A 21,713-nucleotide genomic window follows, 5' to 3' on the forward strand; every position below is an offset into this window, starting at 1 on the left:
GAAGGACGCCCCATCTGGGGTGGGTTCCCTGCGTGCACCCGGGCTGCGGGGAGAGGCCTGGCCACCCACAACCCTGAACTGGAGTCGTCAGGTTGGAAAATAATCTTACCTGGTCTTATTCATCTTTCTTAAGTGTATGTATAGCTTACATTTATTTCAATGTTTAATATTGTGTCTTGGGTCTTTATTTAGAAGTGTGGTGATATTTTTGTGACCAGAAATATAATATAGGAACTTAATTCTTGTTCATAGCAATCAGTCTGTGGTGGAACTGGTTTCAGTATATGCAGTTTCTGAAAACCTATTGATGACTTTAAGTGAGGACTTGCTCACTGGGTTCCAGGGCTGGACCAAGCACTCCCTGTCAAGGGTTGGACGAGTGCAGGGTTGGCACCTGGCGTGAGCACCTCACCTGTCTCCCTCTAGTCCCACTCTTGTCTTCATTGTCAAGTCCATTAGGGCAAATGAACTTACTGCTTCCCTCAGTGAAGAAGTCTAGAGTTTTAAAATCAGAAGCTGCAAATGGCATGGGCTTGTAGTAAGAAGCCATCAAATTTGCGTTCATCCGTTTACCATAAACTGGTAGCATCCAGAAAGCTGAAGTTCCCGGAATCTAGCTGCACGCCCTCACCTGCGTCAGCTGCCACTCAGATAAACGACAGTGCGTAACAGAAGCCCCAAACGTGAGATCCCTGGGTTTCACCCGTGGGACTCCAAGCTGGTAACTCGGCACGAGGCCCAGGAATCTGTACTTCAGCAACTGCGGACTTGATGGCGATGCAGGGAGCCATCTAACCTGGCTTCGAGAAAGTCACTAAGACCATGGAAAGGTCTTAGAAATGGCCTGACCTCAACTCTGGATAGACAATAGAATCATCCAGAAAGCTTAAAGATATAAATTAATTCCATTATCCGGGGCAGGGCCCAAGCATCAATGTTTTTTAAAGCTTCCAGGTGATTTTAACATGGAGCTAAAACCAGGAACCACTGATCTAGTCCTAGCCTCTCATTTCCTCAATGGGGAAATGGAGGTCCTGGGAGGGGAAGGGCCTCCTTCCTGGCCACACAGCCAATTACTGACCAGAAGTTAGGAGCCAGGCTTTGCAGCTGAAACCAGGCATTGAGGCTCCCTGGCTCTGGCCCTGCTGCAGAGATCTGTGTGTGCCTGCGTAGGGGAGCCTCAGTGCTGGAGACCTGATCAGGAATCCCCTGCGGTGCAGGAGGGCGTGGGGTGGGAGGAGCCCTGGACCAGCCAGAGGCTGCTGGGAGTCTGCACTCACCCAGAGAGGCCAGCACGACCACGGCCACCAAAAGCAGGGCCAGGAAGAGGTACAGAATCCGCACCGACGTGTGCAGAGACAGGTTCTTCTGGCAGCGGCTGCAGCGGGGCCCCAGCTGGCCTGTGTGGGGACAAAAGGAGGACGGTGTCTCAGGCCAGTGGCTGAGGCTGCAGCTGACAGGCTGGTTCCACGTTCCTGCTCTGGCCTGTCCCATTGCATTTCACATTCTAGAGCCTCATTCTTTGCCCCCCTCACTGCCTTTCCTCTAGGCCCTGCAGCTTTCAGGAATGGAAGAAACCAGAGTCAGAGTCTTCCAAGAACACCCATCACTACCTCACTCTATGGCATCATCATTCCGCCTGGACTGGGGGCAAACACGTCTTCCCGACACACTGGCCTTACAACGATCCACAACGTGGGCAGCCAGCACATGCTCTAGCCCTGCGTGACCAACCCGTCCCGGTTTGCCTGCGATGTTCCTGGTTTCAGCACTGAGTGTCTCGTGTCATGGGCACTCCTCAATGTGGAGCAACCAGGACGGTTTGCCGAGACTGAAAGTCACATACCCAGGCAACCCCTTAGGTCCCAGGCAAACCAGAAGGTTGGTCACCAGTCCCCGAACTTCGCAGGTAACCAACAACTCTTATGGAAACTAAATGAACTGCTCCAGTCCCCCAGGTGGTGCCTCGTGCAGAAGAAGGAGAACCAGGTGTTCCTGGCTGCTCTGGCAGGTGGCCAAGGCCCAGTGGAATCTCTAGGGTTTGTTCAATTTCAGCTGTACATTAGGAGTACCAGGAATGTCTAAAAATCCCAATGCCCTGTTCACACTCCAGACCGAAAGACATCAGCACTCCTGAGGGCTGGTCTCAGGGATCCCTGGAGATCACAATGTACAACAGCCAAGGCTGGGAACAGCTGCTCCGGTCTACACTGAAACCCATCAAGAAACCAACCCTACTCCGAGTAACAGCTCAGATGAGCCAAATGCCCACTGGATCCTGTGGGCCTCAGAAGGACAGGCTACTTGGCCGGCATGGGATACAATAGCAGGACACAGTTCTGGGCCAGCTGAGAGACAGGCCCTGGGGGACTTGGCAGAGGTCCCTGGCAGGTCTCACGAGGATCCCTGGGGACAGACAGCACTCGTGTCAAACTCTGATTTCACCTGTACTGCATAACACAGGCCCGCGCCCCTCTGTCTTTGAAAAGACACCCCCACCCCAGCAAGCAGAGGGCAGAAGGACAGCCAGGATTTTGAAGCCCTGTAGAGAGGCGAGTGACCAGCCCGAGGATGGGAGCGAGGAGGGACTCTGAGCACAGAAAAGCGATCAGAGGGCAGCCCCAGAGCCCTTACCCTCCAGCGTGCACGGGAAGGAGGGCATGTCCTCATCGCCGGCCAGCTCCTCTTCTGAAACACACAACGCATCTCCGTCGCCACCGGCCGACCTCACTGTGATGGAGCCAAGCGCCGTCAGCTGCCGGGCTGGGGCCCCGAGCCACAGCCACCCCCCTCCAGCCACCCCATTCCTTGAAGGTCCCCGCACTTTGTGCCCACCCCCTCCCACCCCTGGGTCCAAGTCAGTCCACCTGAGCTCCAGGCGACCTGAGAGCAAGCAGAGAAAACAGGAACAAAGGAAAGAATCAAAGTGGCTGAGGAACTGGGATGTCCCAACACATTGGGTAACAAGATGCCATGACCTCCCACCAGTGAAGACACACAAGCCAGTTCAGTTGCTGCTCCACGAGCGCCTTGCGCAACCGCCTTCTGGGATGTGGAAGGAAATAAGAGCCAGCCGCTCAGTCCGGCTCAGTGTCCTTCCGCTCCCTGACATGCGGGGACTGCAGCGGGCGCATTTTCCCCTAGCCTCTTGCCCTTGCTCCCTTTTTCAAGGAGCAGACTGGCTGGGCTGAGACTCAAAATCTTCCATCACAGCTATGGGTGCTGACCAGTCGGTGGGAAGACTGACCCATTAGAAAAGAGTGGGCACCCCCCAAAACCCAGGCTATCTTAGGGCGATGCAGTACGGCAGGGTCTGGGGCAGCACCTCCTAGGGTTGGGGATTTATGTTGGGGTCTTGGGTCCAGCTGCCCACCGTGCCGCTCTAATTATTGTGTGATTTATTTGTGTTACAACTGCTAACCTACTTTTGTCCACCCCCATACATGTATTCTGAGAAATCAACCCTTCGGACCTGTGCTGCATCCTAGGTAGCTAGCCCATCCCATTGTCAATCTGCCAGCAGTTTACAGGATAAGTTTCCCTGGGAGGTTACAAGGACCACTGGGCCTTTCCCATAAACTGGGGTCTCAGGTGGGCCTACTAGGATTCCTGGGTGCCTCTGACTGTCTGCCCCACACCTCAGGCCCTCGCATCCCCCGATGATCTCAGCTATGACAATGTTGCATCGGCCTATCGGACTTACCGCCAACTCAGGCCTCCTTGGGGACATATTCCTTCCACTCGTTGTAGCAGAAATGCCTCCTAGGCCTTCCGGGCGTGTTCCTCATTTCTCCCCACCCCTTGGTGGTGCTTCTCTGCCCTCCCTCGTGACCAGGCCTCCTCCCAGTTCTGGCTCCGGCGCTCATTTCATCACTTCACTGTTTATAACCTTTGCAGCGAATGTGGGAAGACTTAAATCAAGCACAGCTGACTCCCACCTTCAGCAAACATCCCCTTGAAAAGCACACAGCTTTGTCATAACCTTGCTCTCCCTCCAAGAGTCCCCTAAATTGGCAATCACTAGCAAGTGGGAAGCAATAAAGACCCCGTTCCGGTGCTTTGCGGAGCAGCCCAGGGGAAGGGAAACGACAGCTGCCAGCGTGGGTCTCGGCTCTCTCCAGGGGAGGGGTTCACCAGTATTTGGCCCTGTTTCCTTCGCTGACGTCTCAGCATCATAACTCACAGCCCTCCCTAATCCCCAAAGAGCTCTCTTCTTGCTCTAATCCTTTGGACTTCCTGTTCGCCAGGGCTGAGCCTGGAGCCTTGGGGACCCCTCACTTGCCTATATCTGGAATACTATAGCAACTCCCCACTTTCACCTTGTTTATTTTAATGAGAACACGATCCAAAGCCTTTGTGAGGCTTTTATAAGCCAAGCCCTTTGCGAGCACGGGCTCATTATGTTCACATTACCCCAAGACTGTTCCGGTGAGAGGGTGGAGGGAGCAACAGGCACAGAGAACTGGGAAAAGCTTGGCTTGAGAACGCAGTCTACGACTGATTAGGAGATGATTGATGAGGGGAGACAGGAACCTGTACTCCCCCTTGCCCTGGGCCAAGCAGGCTTGACAGAGAGACAGGAAAAGAATGTCCCCCCGCTCTGCACCTCCACGCCTGCCCCTCCCCATGCCTTCTGGGGTGATGAGTTCGTGCTGGCCATCCCAGCCTTCGAAGTGTATTCAGAGACAGGGAGTGTGGACGAAAAGGGGGCCATACACTAAACGTGACAAGTTCAAGGGAGGCCTGCATGGTGGCCTTACAAATTCAGAGACCGAAAGTAACCACAGGGGATGGTCTGAACATGAAAATTCCTAACTAAAAGCAGGTCACAGCAGGTAGTCATGTCCTAGGCCTATAGCTTCCTTGACAGAGGTCAGTCTTTACTGTAAGCGAGCCCGTCTATGGTCTAAGATAACGTCCACTTGGACAGTCAGAGTAACCCCCCTTTACCAAACCCCTCGGAGCACAGCCAGCACCAGAGCAGAGACCACAGAACCCTTCATTGTTACCTTGTTCTGCAAATACCTGCTAAGTGCTGCAAATGTTAACTATCCTGTACCCTCCAATGTAAAGAAGGATGCGTCTCTCTTTATCCAGTCGCCGAGGTTTCCCAGCTTTGCTTCCTCCCACCTCCCTAACCTATCACCGATGGGTTTCATGCAACCCTCCTTTGACTCTGATGTACAAAATAAGCTGCAAAACTGACATCCCCTGGAGCATTTTCTCAATCCACTGAGATTTTGTTTTCCACTAATTGTTCTCAGTTTGGCTCAAATAAACTCATAAAAATCTCTACAGGTTGGATGTTTCTTATGTCAACGGGAGGAAGGAAACTTGTAAGTCACAGAACCCACCAGTCATGTTACGAGGGTTCAGGGAGGCGAAGTGACTGGTTTGCAAATGAATGTCCAGGAATCGGAAGCAACACACACAGAATTGCTTACACCCAACTCAGACGGCTGAGGAGCTGGGCAGCGTCCTTCCCACCAGGCCCCACAGCTGTTTACGTGTCTGGCCTCCCAGGAGTTCGTCATCTACTTGAGGTTGGGAAATCTTCCCACCGCACAGGGCTGACCACATGGTGTGCATTTAAAATAGATGGGTTTGCTGACCCTTTGCCTCCTTGGTTGATTGTTAACTTCTGCTGTTTCAATAAAGGGTGCACCTTTGTTCAAAAATAAAGATTAATGACTTAGCCCTGGCTGGCGTAGCTCAGTGGATTGAGCGAGAGCCTGCGAACCACACGAACGCGGTTCGATTTCCAGTCAGGGCACATGCCTGGGTTACAGGCCAGTTCCCAGCAGGGGATTCACAAGAGGCAACCATACATTGATATTTCTCTCCTTCTCTTCCTCTCTAAATATGAATAAATAAAATCTTAAAAAAATAAAATAATAAAGATTAATGACTTAAAATGCAGTTTAAATCGGGCTTATTATTAGAGCTCTCCACGGCTAGGGTGTGTTGGGGAGCGCTGATGCGTTGAGGAGGCAAAGGCTTAAAGCCGCAGAGATTTAAAATGAACACACAGAAGCCTAAAGCTGGAACAGAAAAGGAACGGCCGATGGGGGGGAGGGTGCAGCCAAATTCAGGACCTGCTTCTCCCTTTCTCAGAACTAGAACAGGGGATATAATATTCCTCCCCCAAACCTAAAAGGCTTCTCTTGTGGTGGGTTTTTTTTTTTTTTTTTTTGCAGGGGGGAGCTTCCATTAGTGTCCCAGTTAATTACCTTAGAATACCCCTGGCATTTTTATGGTCCTCCGAAATAAGGCCCTGGCCCTTCCCTGAGTCACACAAACTAGCCATGGGAAACTAAGGACTTTTGACATGCTGACAACGGAGGCGCATCCAAGTACCAAACACCACGGGCGGCCAGGTGTCTGGGATAATTGGAGAAGACGCCACGTGGTGGGCCTCGGGTGTCTGAAGAGAGGCTAAGTTTCCAACAGCCTCTGTTGCCCTCCGTCTCTCTCTTTTCTTCCTTTTTTTTCATTTTGCTAAATCCCAGATACAGGCTATTGTGACAGGAAGAGGTGAGCTCGGGGAAGGACGCTGGGGAGGACGTGGTCATGCCTGGACGTTGGGAAAGCCCCTGTCTTGGGAAAAGGGGAGGACAAGCTGGGGACAGCATGCTGCTCCGAGTAGCGAAAACCCGAGACTCTATACGCCAGCCGTTCCAGAGGCCCCGAGAGATGGCAGTGTCATAAAGGAGCATCCTGTTCCCCGTTGTAGAGAAGCCAGGCCCACGAGTTACCCACCAAGGACATAGCCAGGTCCCAGTCTTTATCCAGCAATATCTACCCCAATTACAGGCAGTATCTTAATTTTAAAAAAATCAAATCGCCTCCAAAGCCAGTGTTGTAAGCTCAGACTGGTAAAGCAGTGGCAACCACTGGAGACTTGAAAGAGCCTCTGTTCGTCTCCTACCTAAGGTCATAACATCCAACCCAAACACCAGGACGGCCACAAGGGGAACTCCTTTCTTTTTTTAAGACTCCGCTCCCGCAGAGCCACGTGGGGGTTTGATTGAAGGTGCGTTGTTGGCACGTCGCGAGGCCGGACTGCTGACGCGGCAGGGCCGAGCCGCTTCCCGGCTCCTTCTGGAGGCGGACAAGAGCCCGAACCTGTTAACCTGCTGCTCACTCAACTGCGGTCGCCGGCTCCAGCTTGCTTTTGGCTGACCAAAAATGTGGAGTTAATGCGCTCCTTAGCCAGAATTTCTGCAATCTTCCGTCGGAGTCGGCAAGGGGGAGAGATTCGAGGAACTGAATAAAAGGCCTTTCTTTGGGAACTTCAAGGAACATATTTTGATGATTATCTCCTACTACGAAGTTCACAGAGTGGGTTTTTCAAAACAGCCAATTGGGTCAGTAAAAATAAAGATTTGAGAGTCTTCTCAGGAGCCAATGCTATATTTAAAATTGCAGAATAGCAATAGTCAAAGCTTGGAGAACACTGTAATTAAGGCTGCAAAACTATTTTCATTAGAACCCCCCTGCTATTACCCCCTCCCCAGAGGCTTCCTCTGCAGATGCGCCTATATTCGGGCAGGAACCCGGCGGTCCCTCTGGGCTCCAATGAATCTGGTCTTTCCCTTTCAGATTCTCCTGCTCAGCAAATGGTCACAATTGGCTTTCCCGGAACCCTGGCCTCCTTTCTGCTCCTTCATTCCTAAAATCCATGTTTGATGCCCTGGGACAGGCATTTCCTTTCCCCAGCCACCTCTGTCTGAATCCCGGCCAGCCACAGCCTCCCACTGCCTACTGCCTTCCACTCTGTCCTTGGTAACCACAGAGCTTGTGGGTGAATTCCCCCTTTATCCCAAACCCTCTTTATTCTGAATGACTTTCACCCCCTTCCTGGCCCTAAGTGTTTCTCACTGGGGCCCTCATGGTGTTCAGGCGACACCAGGCCTCACTGGACAGGTTTTCCCCACACTCTTCGCACACTTGGCATGGCGGCCCACTAACTCTTAGTAGCGATCCCTGGTCCTTGTGATAACTCCAAGGGGCTACCCCATTTCCAAATACCCCTTCAAGGGGTGATGTGGCCTCTAGTTGAGAAGAGAACCCAGGGTATTCACTCAATACAACAGACTCCAACCCTCCCCCACCACATCTGCACTGGTCGCCACTGTGCAGAGAGTCACTCCTCCCCTGAACCCCACAAATCCGGGGGGGACAGACGGGTAGGGGGTCTTGATGTCTATCGTCACCTCTCGGCCTTCAAACCCTACTTGAGGTCCCTGCTATTTCTTGCATGGGAAGTTTCCTTTCCGTCTCCGAGTTCCACGTGCAGAAATAGTGGGAACACCAGGTACTTTACCGACCTGCTGGGATAATTCAGTGAGGCGACATATGTAGAGTTCCTGGCACATAGTAAATACGCGGGAAGTGGTAGTAATGGTTGTTTTTACAGGACTATTCCTCTGCCCTCCCGGAACTGCTGCTGTCATTTGCCCCCTTTCCCCATGTCTGTCACTTTCAGGACCAATTTCCAACTTTCAACAAATTCATTTTCTAAACTATGTCCTACACACCCTGGCTGAGGTGGCTTAGTGGACTGAGCGCAGGCCTGCAAACCAAAAGGTCGCCAGTTCAATTCCCAGTCAGGGCACATGCCTGGGATGCAGCCAGGTCCCCAGGGTTGGGGGTGTGAGAGGCAGTGGTACATCGATGTTTCTCTTCCTTTCTTCCTCCTCCCCTTCTCCCTTCTCAGGAAACAAACAAACAAATAAATATGACCTACAGAATGCAAATTACAAAATATTCTTTGAAAAAGGGTTCTTTGATCAAGTTAGTCCGGAAAATGCTTCACACTTTCACCATCTTAGAAACACATAGTACTATGCTAAAACAGTTTTAGTCCTTCAAAAAAATAAGCCTACTGCAATTTGTACGTAATTTGATAAAGAACTTGCTGCCACTCTCGGAAAAAAAAATGACCTATAGGGTGGGGGGGCAGTGGTAAATGCAGACAACTGTATTTGAACAACAATAAAATAAATTTTTTAAAAGTGACCTATAAAACCCCACGGAAATGGTATTCAGAGGCATACCCGCTTCAGGGAACACTGTGCTGGGCCAGTCCTCACCTGCACGGGGCGATTTCTTCATCCTGCCTCCCCCCACCAACCGTCATGGCGGCAACATTATGTTTAAAGCCCACTGGCCCTCGGGACCTCAGGGCTCCATGACGAGGAATCTGCAGGTCTCATCTCCTAGATGGCCGTGGCTCAGCCTGACCACATACTGCTTTCCACCCACACAGTCTCAGCTCTTTCTTCCACCTCCCTTGCTGTTTCCCCAACCTACCACACGGAGCCTTTACACTCTGCTCTCTGCCCGGGGTATCCACCGAGACCCCAGGGTCCGCTTCCGCACCCTGGAGCCTTGAGCTTCCTCTCCTGCCCTGGTGCCCTATCTTCCTCGGACTGTTTTCACGGCTCTGAGCTGGGACAACCCGGCTGGGTGAAAGCGTGTCAGAGGGTGGTATGGGGCTGGCCCCAGGCAAGTCCTGGTGTCCGGGTCCTCCTTCAATGCCCCTCCTGTTCTTCAAAGATGAGCTCACCTCCTCCCTTTCTCAAAAAACCAAAACTATTAGGTTTAAAATCTTCACTTTCCCCAAACTCCTCTGGCTGCTTCACCACACACCCAGTGTAGGCACAGGTGTGTGGAAACGGGCCGTCTTGTGCACCAGGAGCACAGAGTGGCACTCCTTTCCACGCTTCACGTGAGCCTGCGTTTGGACGCAGCAACCTCCTTTCTAATCATCTTTCCCCCTCAGGGAACACGTATTCAACTAGGCTGAGGTGGATGTGTGCAGACTGTCACTAGAGGCTATGATCAACCTGAGAAAAATGTAAATAGCTCAAATGCCTCAAATAGCTCAATTAATAAGGGATTGATTAAATAAATTATTGTAAAGTTGTACTACGGAATATTATGCAATCATTGAAAAAATAATGCAGCTCTGTACTTATTGCCCGGGAAAGATATGTGTTCTATCATTGAATTTTAAAACACACGTGTTAGTGTAATCTTAGGTACGTAAAAAATCTGTGTGCAGATGCACGAGGAAATATTTCTGAGAGGAAGCTCACCCAGATCTTGTCGATTATCTCTGAGGGCTAAGAGTGCAAGTGAGGGCTATTATTTTTTCCTTTTCTGAATTTTCCAAAAGTTCTCATAATGAGTATATATCATAAAAAGATTAAATGTGCCGTGGCTGGTGTGGCTTGGTTGGTTAGAGCATCCTCCCGTAACCGAAAAGTTTCGGGTTCAATTCCAGATCCAGGCACATAACTAGGCCGTAGGTTTATCCCCTGTCTGGGCGCCCGTCCCTGGTCCTGGCACGTACTGGAGGCAAGCAATTGATGCTTCTCATTCACATCGATGTTTTTCTCTCGCCTTTCCTCTCTCTCTAGTAATGCAACAAGTCTATGTCCGTAGCCTCCCCTGGGGCCCCTGGAGAGAGCGTCTCTTCCTTCCACGGCAGAGCTCACCCACCCCTGCCTTCTTCGTCACCATCACCGTGTCCCCGATACTCCTCTCTTCTCTCTCCTTCTGCCTTCCAGTGAGCCCCTAGAAAGACCCTCCCGCCTGGCCCTGCTCCTTACTTTAATGATTCGGTTCCCTTTTCCTGAAACTTGTCTGACCCAAGGCCTCCCTGCATCTTTGCTTTAGCCTGCCCGTTTCCCTCTCGGCCCGTGCAGCCTGGCTCCCTCTGGACCCAACAAGCCTGTGCCAGCTCTGCTGACTGAGGGCCAGCTGTATTGACGCTGTTGACTTCTCTCTCGGAGCGTTCTCCTCCCGATTTCCATGACAGTACTGTCACACTTCTCTGCACGAGCTCTGGCCACTCCTTTTGGCTCCCTTGAAAGTTCATTTTCTTCCTCTCATTCTCCAAAAGGAGAGATTCCCCCCACCCCCGCCCCGTCTCCAGGGAGAAGCAGCGACCAAGCTACCTCCTGACGAACCCGTCCCAATCCTCCCCAGTGTCAACAGCACACATTTGGAAGTCCTTAGCATGGCACTCAAGGCCTCCCGGTCTGGTGACACCCTGTGTCTCTCAGCCAGTTCTCAACTCCAGACAAATCTCTACCCACCACCCCTAAACACACTTGCCCAATGGCATGATGCCCAGCTTTCACCAACACCATCACCTGCCTCTTCTGACTGTCCCTTGAGTGACCCCATCCAAACCTTGCCCACCCTCAACCCCTCCCCAAAGTCCTCCTGAACCACCCCAACTTGAACCGCTCTCTTTACCTCTGGTAATTCCTATCGGATCTACCAGAGACACCCCCACTTGTTCTTCTGCATCTTCTCCCTGGATTGTTCGGTTTTCTTAGGGGTCTCTGCCTGCAGGCAGGAACCATCCTTGTTTGCCTAAATTTGCATGCCTCCTCCCCAAAGCCTGTACTCAACACATGTTTGCTGACTGAAAAGCGTGGGGCAACACCCAAGAATAACCAGCTTTCTAGTTTGGCTTCAGGTGGACATACAGGCGTCTCCTCTGGGCCTGCAGGTCTGCGCCTGGAGACGTTAGGGACTCCGGTGGACAGAGGAGTCTGGAGCTCAGAGAGGTGTCATCAACCTATTCCCATGACACATCTACAACCCCGGGTAAGACTGTTCAAAGAATGGGTGTCCAGGAAGGAGCAAGGAGCTCACGGCTGGAACCACAGACTCATCCAGAGGAGCAGCAGAGGAGATGGGGAAAGGACCAGTACCACCCGAATTGCCTCCTGGGGCTTCTCCTGTGACACTTACCACTTTTAGTCTTTTTTGAATAATTTGGGCACACATCTTACGTGTCCTAGCAACAGGTAAGCTCCTTGAGAGAAAGAGCAGTGTCTGAGCTCTTCTTCGCATCTTTCCTGGACATTAGACACACATGGATACACAAGCTCTAGCTGGCATTTAGCAGTTGCTCAATAAAAATGCTTGTTAAGAGCGCGGGCCTGAGAACTAGAGGATCGCGGTTCGATTCCCAGTCAGGGCACATGCCTGGGTTGCAGGCTGGTTCCCTGCAGGCCAACTCCCAGCAGAGGATGCATGAAAGGCAACCATACATTGATGTTTCTCTCCCTCTCCTTTCCCTCTAAAGATAAATAAATAGATAAATAAATAAATAAATAAATAAAATCTTTAAAAAAATGCTTGTTAAATAGAAGCATGACTCTTCACTGAATACCTCCATGAGATGTGGGGATACCACAGTGTGATACTTGCCTTTAAGGATTCCAGCTGGGTGGGGGACTCAGGTGTACCCACCGAGCAAATGTAGTGGGCGCCTACCATGCGCCAGGCACTGTGCAGGAGTGAGTCAGGAAAGGGGCAGACAGGGACTCCACATTCATGAACTCACATTCTCATATTACCCTGTGGGCATTACAGTTTTGTTCTGGGGGGGAGATTTGTGTGTGTGTGTGTGTGTGTGTGTGTGTGCCCTCACTGAAGGAGAAATGATAGCATAGAATGTTAACGCTGGAAAGAACCTCAAAGATCACCCAGCCCACTTGCAGAGGAGGAGACTGAGGCTCAGGGAGCACCAATGACTTCCTCATGGTTGCATAGTTATAAGGCTGGTCTGGGGCAGGGCTAGGCCTAACCTTGGGCTTTGGTGCTCACAACACACACACACTTGCTAAATTAAACACAACGGACATGGGCAGTGTGTACATGACTGGCACCGTGTGTCATTCTGCGATACTTGCCTATTCTAGCGCCCAGCACAGCTGCCTGCCCTTCATGAACAAACATCCACAAACATCTACTGAGAAGCAGAATTCCTTTTCCTCTCTCTGCAATTAGCTATGGGATATGAATCTTCCGTTATTAAAGGTACCCCAGCTGGATGGCAAGGTGTGTGTGTGAGAGAGGGTTTGGAGCTGATCCCCAATATCTAAGCCCCTCCCCCTCCCCTGACATGGGCCATTTAACAGATCTTTGCACCTTTGCCACATCTGCTCCTTTTCTTCTAGTCTCAGGCTCCTTCTAGTGCCCCAGGGCCTCGGAATGGAGGTCGGGCTTCCAAAGGGGACCCAGTCTGCCCACTCATGAGTGGATATGATCCCCTCTCACTGAGCTGTGGAACCACTGTGTTCCGCAGCCCCCTCCTGCCCGGCCTGCCCTCTGCCCACAGGCAGTGGGTACTGCTCTCTGATTCTGGGGGCAGGGGCTATTCCTCCCCTGCTTGGAGAATGGTGGGGCATTTCTCTGCCCTGTCCTCAGTGGCAGCTGAGGACAAGTCTCCCAGGAGCATAGAGTGGCCCAGGCAGCAGGCCTGCTTCTAAACAGTTTTCCACCAAGTCACTTCTGCTTCCGGTGCATCGAAGCAGGATGGCCTCGGGGACACCCAGGAGGCAGAGACCAGGAGAGGGAAACACTGTGAACGCAGGACCGGGCTGCTTCTGGGGTTGGGGATGGGACTCCCAGAGCTGGGAGGTCTCCCAGGACAGGACCCTCTCATCAGAGCTGTGGAAACAATCCCACAGGTGGCTCTGAATGGTTCAGACAAGTCATGGGGAAGCTTGGAGGTGGGCTCATCACCAGGGGGCTGGAGGCAGCTGCTCGGCTCTCGGGTGTGAGCGGGGCTGCACCTGGGGCCAGGTGCCAGCTTACATCAAAAGATGCGGTTGCCTGGGAGGCCTGGCTGGCGGGCGGGCAGGGGGGGCCTCGGGTGGAAACAGCTCGGCTGGCAGAGTCGGCCCTGGCGCCCGGCCACTGGTGGCAGCGCTCCTCAGAGAACGTGTTTTCTTGTGTAAGTACCATCCCTGCCAAAACCCCTCTCCCCCACAAAACATAACATCACCATGTTTTGCTTTGAGCGGGCATGGTGAACCTTCGTCAACAGACATAGTTCTCCGAGTGGTGGGCCCTGGAGAAGCCAGCCTCCCCCCCCCCAGGAAGGGCTGCCCTGGAAGGGGCCATCCTGCCCCGCCGGGCACTTTACTTTTTCCATGTGGGTGAAAAAAATCCTGATTTTTCATACTCCACCGATCCCAAAGGCCAAATATTTGCTGTCTGCCCTGCCTTTTCCATCTCAGCCCGAGGTGGCAGCAATTCCTGGCTCCTGGGGTGCACCATGGGAGACCCCGCAGGGAGGCGCGCTGGGCCTCACTCCTCGTTCCCCCGAAGCCCTGCAGTCCCACAGCCCATGTCCCAGTTATGGGAGAACATGGGAAGGCTTCCCGGAGACTGGAGGAGAAATACATGACAGCTGCCCTGAAGGCCCCAGTGGGCAGGAACTGGGCCCCACGTGGTGCCGAGGCTGCAGGCTGAGAGCAGGAAAAGGACGTGAGAGGGGCAGGCTGAAAAAGTCTTTCTGAGACTCTGAGCCTCCCAGTCAGCAAGCCAGGGGGACCCTGAAGCCTGATGACATGATGACACATTTCAGTTGGCCCTCCTCAGGGACCTCCTCTAAATATGGTCACACCAACTCTTTTCTCCTCCACTCGGAGGAATAGGATTGCCTGCTGAGTCTCAGAACGGTGGGTCACATGCTCCTGACCCCATCTTCCTTGGGAGCTGGGTATCTCCTCCATTTCGGAGGACTGTGGACCTGCCCCCGTCTTTCCTGCACTGCGTTCCCTCACAGTGCTTGTCTGGATGGCTGGTGGAGCCAAACCGCTCTGCGATTGCACAGCATCTCGGCAGCATCATTAAGGCTGAGAGCGGCATGGGCTCCAGGCCTGTGGTGAGATGTGGTCCGAGACCTTCCCAGAGGCTTCTGGGTAATACCTGCCCCAGCCGGCTCACTGCAGAGGGTATGGCTCCATAGGCATGGTAGCAGAGAGCAGAAACTTTCTGGGGGAGGCTCCTCCCTGCTGCCACTCAAACTCCCTGAGGTTGATTATAACTAGCTTGCCTTACGCTAGACAGCACAAGACATGGTGAGGCCATCAGGAGACCAGGGGCCACAGGGAAGGAAGCGCTCTGGCCTGGAAGTCAGGAGCCCTGGGCTCTACTCCCCCTGACCGGCTCTGAATCTTAAGCAAGTCCTTTCTCCTGCCCATAGGACCAGCAACATAATTTGCAGAGCCCAATGCAAAATGAAAGCGTGGGGGTCCCTTGTTAAAAAAAATTATTAAGAATTTCAAGACAGCCACAGGAGAGCATTACCCTAGTGTGAGGCCTCCCAAGCACAGGGCCCTGTGGGAATGCACAGGTTGCGTAGCCATTCCCTGTGGGGATGCACAGGTTGTGTCCAACCTGTCTGGGCCTCAGTTTCCTCACCTACAGAGGCTGTTTTCAATCAGAGAAACCCTCGGACGTTTATATATAAAGGACACAAACAGCCGCTCCTTCGGCATCACCTGAGAGTATAGTTGCACGCCCTGCAGGTAACCTTGCAAGTCCTTTTCAGTTTCAACGTTCACTAAGTCGAAGAGGCAGTGAGGTTCTCGCTGCCAGAAGCACAAGCGTGTGCCTGGGTCCTAAGGAAGGACTGATGAAAAGCACAGGAGACAGCATTCGGAAACACTGATGGCTCCTCGTCCCATACATAGCCTGCCTCTCTCTTACCCTGAAAAGGAGTGTGAAGACCGGGCTTCCCAGGCCTCGTGAAAGCCCAGCCCAGGTAGGAGCACCTGGGACCAAGTCTGGTTCATGTTTTCATCCCAAGAACTGGCTGCAACGGCCACCATCTGATGACCCATTGCCCTGGGGATGGATGGCTCCGGTCTGGACCACTGGTCTTTTCCAGGTGCTTTGTTCCCAGGAGGTCAGAGGGCAGGGCAGGTCAGCCAGGGTTCTGAGGTTGGGAAGGGCACAGCCTGGACTGAGGGACTCAGACACTGCAGGGCTCTCCTGAGGAAGGGGTTGACTTTCTGGAGGAAAACACTTGTCCTGGCGCTGGGCAGGAGGCTAGGTGGGGGCTGCCGGAGCCTGAGGTGGGTCCTCCGGTGGGATTTACACAGCTGAAGGCTGGTGACAGCTTTCTGCACTGGCCAGTTAAAGGGATCCGAAACGCCTCTGGGATGTAAAGCAGATTTTTAGGGCCAGAGCGATGAACAGGACAGACTGCATGAACTTTCTCCACGTTCCCTCTGCTCTCCCCTTCTTCCTAACTTCAGGGCTCTTAATGCCTTTCGCAAGTGGGTTGGTCAGGCAGGAAGAAGACCCCTGATGCCCCTGCCCCGGGGAGTCCCCCTCTCCTCAGCCCCGCCTGGGTGTGGTGGTCCCCGCAGGGTCTCGTCTGGGAACTGGAGTGCCAGAGGCTTACCTTTCATGGTCCCTTGCGCCAGGGCCTCCGCAGGGCCTCGCTCCTGGGGGTTCAACGGCGGGGTGACCGGGGCGAAGCCGGCAGCTCCTCGAGGGGCACCCGATCGCCGCCCTATGCGCCGCCCGCGGAAGCCGGGCTGGGAGTTGGAGTTCTGCGGCAGCACCGGGGCGCAGAGGCGGCGCGCATAGGGGAGGGTTTGCGGGGTCGCAGCCTGGGGGCGCCGGGCCCGCCGCCCATCCCGCCGCCCGCGCTCCCCGCTGGAGGCCGGCGAGCTCTGCGGCCGCCCGATCCCCGCGCTCCCGCCCTCGCTCCCTCCCTCTTCGTCACTTCTTGGGCCCTGGCCCAGATCAACTTCTTGGTATTTTCAAAACTGCCGCGGCCAGGCCTCTTTGTGCCGCCGTGGGTCCCTGCGCCCGCGCCCACGCCTCGGCGCAGGACCTCGGGGCAGCCAACCGCCCTCCCTGCCCGGCTGTGCTGGGGGAGCGCAGAGGGAAGGCGCTTCCAGAGGAGTCGTTTGCCTGTGGGGGCCGCCTGGAGGCGGGGTGGGAGTGGGGATGGGGGTGGGGCTGCAAAGAGGTTCGACCTGGACATTGTTTCACCCCTTTAAGGGGTAGCGGGCCTGGGAGCAAGAAGGATCCTCGGGTTCCAGCCCCAGCCCTCGTCGTCCTGGTTTGCCGGGACTGTCCCCATGTTAGCGTTTCAAGTCCCGCATTCCCAGAAACCCCTCGGTTCTGGGCCGCCAGGGACGGTTGGTCATTCCAGCTCTGCCGCCCTAGGCGAGTGACTGGCCAGTTGCCTCATATCCACAAACTCTGGTTTTCCTCACGAGAGAATTGGGCCCCAGCGCTCCCACATTCCGTGATTCTGTCCCTGGAGAGGCCCCTGGTGTAAACAGTGAGGGATCCCCCAGCAAGTTGCGCCTCTTGCCTTCTGAGATCTTCCCATGTCATTCTTCATCGGTGGAACAATTACTTAATTTTCTGAGCACCTACCCCGTGCCAAATTCTGCCCCGGGACCTGGGAGTGCGTGGAACGCGTCGTAGGGCACCGTCTGCGTGAGGAAAGCCAAGGATGAAACAAGCAATGGCGTTGCATTATGCCAACGCTGCACAGAGCAGTTCAGTGAGAGAAGGGACCTCAGCGTGAGGATGGCCCTGCCTGGTCCCTTTGGATTGCTGCTGGCAGTCCCTGCGCCACACAGCCACGCCTCTGAGCGACCCCCATTTGGCCCTTGAAGTATAAAGTAGGAGACGTCAAAGGGGCAGAGAGACTTTCTCCCGCGCCCCCCCCTGCCCCCCGCCCGACTCAGAAAGGGTGATGCTCAGCTACCTCTAATCTCCTCTACTTTGCAGTGTCAGGTCTCAAAATGAACCTCAAGACAGCCTTGAGAGGGAGGCTGAGAACCGTGGTACCATTTTGGGAGACCAGGGCTCAGGGATGAGGATGGAAAAGGAGCACTGTGATAAATCTAACCAAAAGTGATCTCACACATTGATCTGATCATAAATTCCTAACTGAGCAGGGCGTGGTGGGTAGTCGTGCCTCAGATCTATAGCTTCCCTAGGAAAAGGTGTGTCTCTGCCTGGAGCCAGCCCTACCCCTTGTTTTTGTGCACGTAGGTTAACACACGTTTGAAATGCCTCTTTTTCAGACCCCGCAGAAGCATAGCCACCCTCCAGAAAGCACATGACTTCTTAACTCTCTTGTAATGTGATTCCTGCCTTGCTTTCTCCCAACTTCATGTAACATACCTTCCTTCCTTCCTTCCAAATGTATAAAAGAAACGGCCAACTGTCGTTCTCCAGGGCACTTGAGATCTTACTGGTCATGATCATCAGTTTGGCTCAAAAAAGGCATAATGACCCTCTGCAGGTTTGAACATTTCTTACATGCACACAGAGAGGATGTTGCCCCTTTGCTATTGGAGAATTTATGTACCTGTGGTGTTGCTGTGATAATGCAGGGGAATCAGCAAAGCTATGACAGATATCAGTGCTTGATTGTGGATGAGCCCTGGATGAGCAGAGCTGGTCCCCAGCCCTGAAGATGTTCAGAGGATGAACTCCAGTTCCAAAGCACTCCGGGGAGAGGAACCCCAGACCTGTGGGTTGGCCAGAAAGGGCTGGAGACAGGTTGGCAGACACCAGAGGCCACAGCCCCAGAATAGCTCAGAGAGGAAGACGGCAGCAAGAGGAGCATAATGGACCCCCACAGCTCACAGATCAGGAAGGGAGGAGACTGGATTTCCTGGATACCACATCAGCCTTCGGATGAAAGCTTTCAGCAGCTGTTTCTACCAACAACTAGAGGGATGGACTCGCGGTTGACTGGACCCACTCCTCCTGGGAGACCACACTGTGACTATCAGGATGTGGCTCAGCTGGGCCCACCGTGCAGAGGCCCAGACAGTCGCAGTCAGGGTAGGGCAGGTGCGATGGGGTTGGGGGAATGGCTTAATACAGTTTTTAACTTGAGTTGGGGTGGGGATGGAGTGGGGGCCATTGATTGAAGCACATAAGCCAGGTTTTGGTTGAAAGTCAAAGGAAATAGCTAAAGAGCAGAGGTCATGGGGGGGGGGGAACAGAATCACTAATGGTGGAATCTTCCAGGTACTCGTGAAGGGAGAAAGTCCTATCTCCGTTCCTGAGCCACGCTGTGATTTGCTCAGAATAAAACCTCCCAGGGAGCACTGCAGACTTTCCTTTCAGCGTTCAAGTTCAGGCAAACAAACAAACAAAAAGCCCATCTCTCTTCCTCCTAGAACTTAGTGTTCCCATCTATGCCTCCAGGCTTCCTTCCCCAGCCAGGCTCCTCTCCAGCATTAGGACGTTACTTCTGTTTTCCTTCTCGGAATGTAGCTTCAGCCCTCCGTGCTCAGTGAAATTGCTCCCTTCCTCTGACTTGCCAAATACAATAGCCTTTTCGAAATCTGTATCCCTTCAGCTGCTTTGTAGATTTAACACTGTATCAGTCAGGTTTCTCCAGAGATACAGGGGCAACAACCAGCAGGCTGAACACCCAGGAAAGGGCTGTGTTGCAGCTAACTGTGCAGCCAGGCTGCTGGGGGGGTTCCCTCCTTCTCACGGGAGGGCGGCCTTTTTCTACTAAGTCTTTGACTGATTGGACAAGGCCCACCACATAGTGGTGGGAAATCTGCTCCACTCAAAGTCTGCTGATTTAAATGCGAATCTCATGTAAAAAATACCTTCCCATCTAAAAGCATCTAGAATAACATTTGACCAAATATGCAGGTACTATGGCCTAGCCAAGTTGGCACAGAGAATTACCCATCACAAATACCACTGACAACTCCTTGAACTTCTCTTCCCCGGTTTATCATATTCTACACACTTCTATTTCTCCTAAACTCCTTTGACTTCCTTTTTCTCAAATGACTCCTCCTATTTGGTATATTTTGTAAATATAAGCATTGCCTAGTCTTATATCAGTTAGTAAAAGTAACTTCACTTTCACACTTTGCTGGTGTGGCAACAACCCCCACACCCCACTATCTTAACACAACAAAGGTCTATTTCTCATTCACAAGACAATCAAATGGTGATTTGGGGGCCCAGGGAGCTTCCATCATGTGTCACCGCCATCTTCGACGTGTAGCGTTAAAGTCGCTGCAGAATGGAAGAGAGAACGGCTTCAGCTCCAAGTCCAAGGCCTCAAGGTGCTCCCTGGGATGCTGTCCTTTCCACAGGTTTGGAAGTGACTCCTGTCTCAGATGGAGTGTGGACCAGAGCACCACAACAGACAGGCCCATTCAGGAAAGGGAAGGATGAAGGATGAAGTAGCTGTCGGTCTGTGGGGATGTTGAGGCCCCTCAGACAATGTACCAATGAAAAATAAAGATGTTCGGGTTCCTCACACCCTGCTGCTACTCACCTGCTGAGCTCCTGCCACACAGTTACGTTTTCACTCCAGTGGCATCCCATTGTAAGATAATTTCTATAGTAGTTAGAGTAAGTCACACTAGGTTTAATAAATAAGTGCAAGATTCTAAGGATCGTACAATAATAGTTTATTTCTCATTCAAATCACAATCCATTGCAGGTTGGTTGTTTCTCTTAAAAATGTTGACTCACATCCTGGCTGCTGTGGTTCAGTGGACTGAGCACCAACCTGTGAACTGAAGGGTCACCAGTTCAATCCCAGGTCAGGGCACATGCCTGGGTTGCGGGCCAGGTCCCAAGTTGGGAGCATGCAAGAGACAACCACACATTGATATTTCTCTCCCTCTTTCTCCCTTCCTTCCCTTCTCTCTAAAAATAAATAAAATCTTTAAAAAATGTTGACTTGGGGCCCTGGCTGGTGTAGCTCAGTGGATTGAGCTCCGGCCTGCAAACCACATGATCACAGTTCAATTCCCAGTCAGGGCACATCCCTGGGTTGCAGGCCAGTTCCCAGCGGGGGACTCATGAGAGGCAACCATACATTGATATTTCCTCCCTCTCTCCTTCCCTTCCCCTCTAAGGATAAATAAATAAAATCTTTTAAAAAATAAAAAAAAATGTTGACTTGGGGATCCAGTCCTCTTCCCCCCATGTGGTGCCGCCTGCTTTAGTAAGTAGCCTCCAAGCTGGTCGTAGAAGAGGAAGGAGATTGGAGCTTCGAGGGGTGGAGATTATCATGGAATAGGCGTAGAAGAGGCATATAGTGACTATTGGCCCCATTCTACGGGCCAGAACTCAGTCTCATGGCCCCAACCAGAGGCCAGGGGGCTGGGATACACCCCTTAGCTGCATCACCACAAGGAAAGGGGGACACGTGGGTGCTGGCAAGCCCCACCACTCATTAACATACCCCTGTCCAACCCAGACCTTTGCCAGGGTTTTGCCCTTTCTCCTCAATAAGCTCCCCAGTACCTGATTTGTGGCAGTTTCCAGAAAAGTTGGCTCCAAGGGAAACTCTAGATCCCATTTTCCTACCAGCTTCCACTTTAAATAAGTAACAGAATTCCCTGGTTAAAATAAGCAAGAGGATCCATCAACATCCTCTATTGGAGACATTTGTCCTGAGCGATATTAAGTTGGCTTTTTTTGGCCCAATCTCCGAACTATGTTATATTTTCACAATGCTTAAGTTTCCCATCTTTTATTGCTTTCTCCCAGAAATTCACCTGAAATTTTTCCCATGTCTACAGATTCTTACCTCGCATTACATTTACCAGTATTGGAATTTATTCATACAGTAGTTCACCCTTGTCCACGAAGGATGCATTCCAAGACCCCCCAGTGGACGTCTGGAAGCATGGATCGTACTGCACCTGTGTATATTATGAACTTTTCTACACATACGTACCTGTGATAAAGTTTAATTTATAAATTAGGCCCAGCGACAGATTAGCCACAGTAACCAATAAAATAGAACAGTTATTAACAATACAGCGGACCCACATGTGGACTCTCTCACTATCTAATTGTGCCCTGTGTACAGCATGTGTACAGCGTGGGTACACTGGACAGAAGGATGGCAA

The 21,713-nt window shown here is 52.4% G+C and overlaps 1 protein-coding gene across 3 annotated transcripts in view; it reads right to left on the bottom strand.

The window, feature by feature from the left end:
- Positions 1-16,686, bottom strand: part of SCARA3 (scavenger receptor class A member 3) — a 35,677-nt gene extending 18,991 nt beyond the window's left edge. Inside the window, exons 1-3 of one of the 3 annotated variants that reach the window (XM_037042234.1) lie at positions 16,232-16,686; positions 2,635-2,688; positions 1,281-1,400 (exon numbers count right to left, since the gene is read on the bottom strand). In XM_037042234.1, coding sequence (XP_036898129.1) covers positions 1,281-1,400; positions 2,635-2,688; positions 16,232-16,238 — 181 coding nt within the window. In that variant the 5' untranslated portion in view covers positions 16,239-16,686. Of the gene's footprint in view, positions 1-1,280; positions 1,401-2,634; positions 2,731-16,231 lie in introns of all 3 variants that reach the window. The other 2 variants (XM_037042233.1, XM_037042235.1) reach the window with 2 other exon arrangements.
- Positions 16,687-21,713: the final 5,027 nt, after the last annotated feature.

Source organism: Sturnira hondurensis, unplaced genomic scaffold (assembly GCF_014824575.4).
Source record: "Sturnira hondurensis isolate 20B ecotype Veracruz unplaced genomic scaffold, ASM1482457v3 Scaffold0003693, whole genome shotgun sequence".
NCBI classification, from domain to species: domain Eukaryota; kingdom Metazoa; phylum Chordata; class Mammalia; order Chiroptera; family Phyllostomidae; genus Sturnira; species Sturnira hondurensis.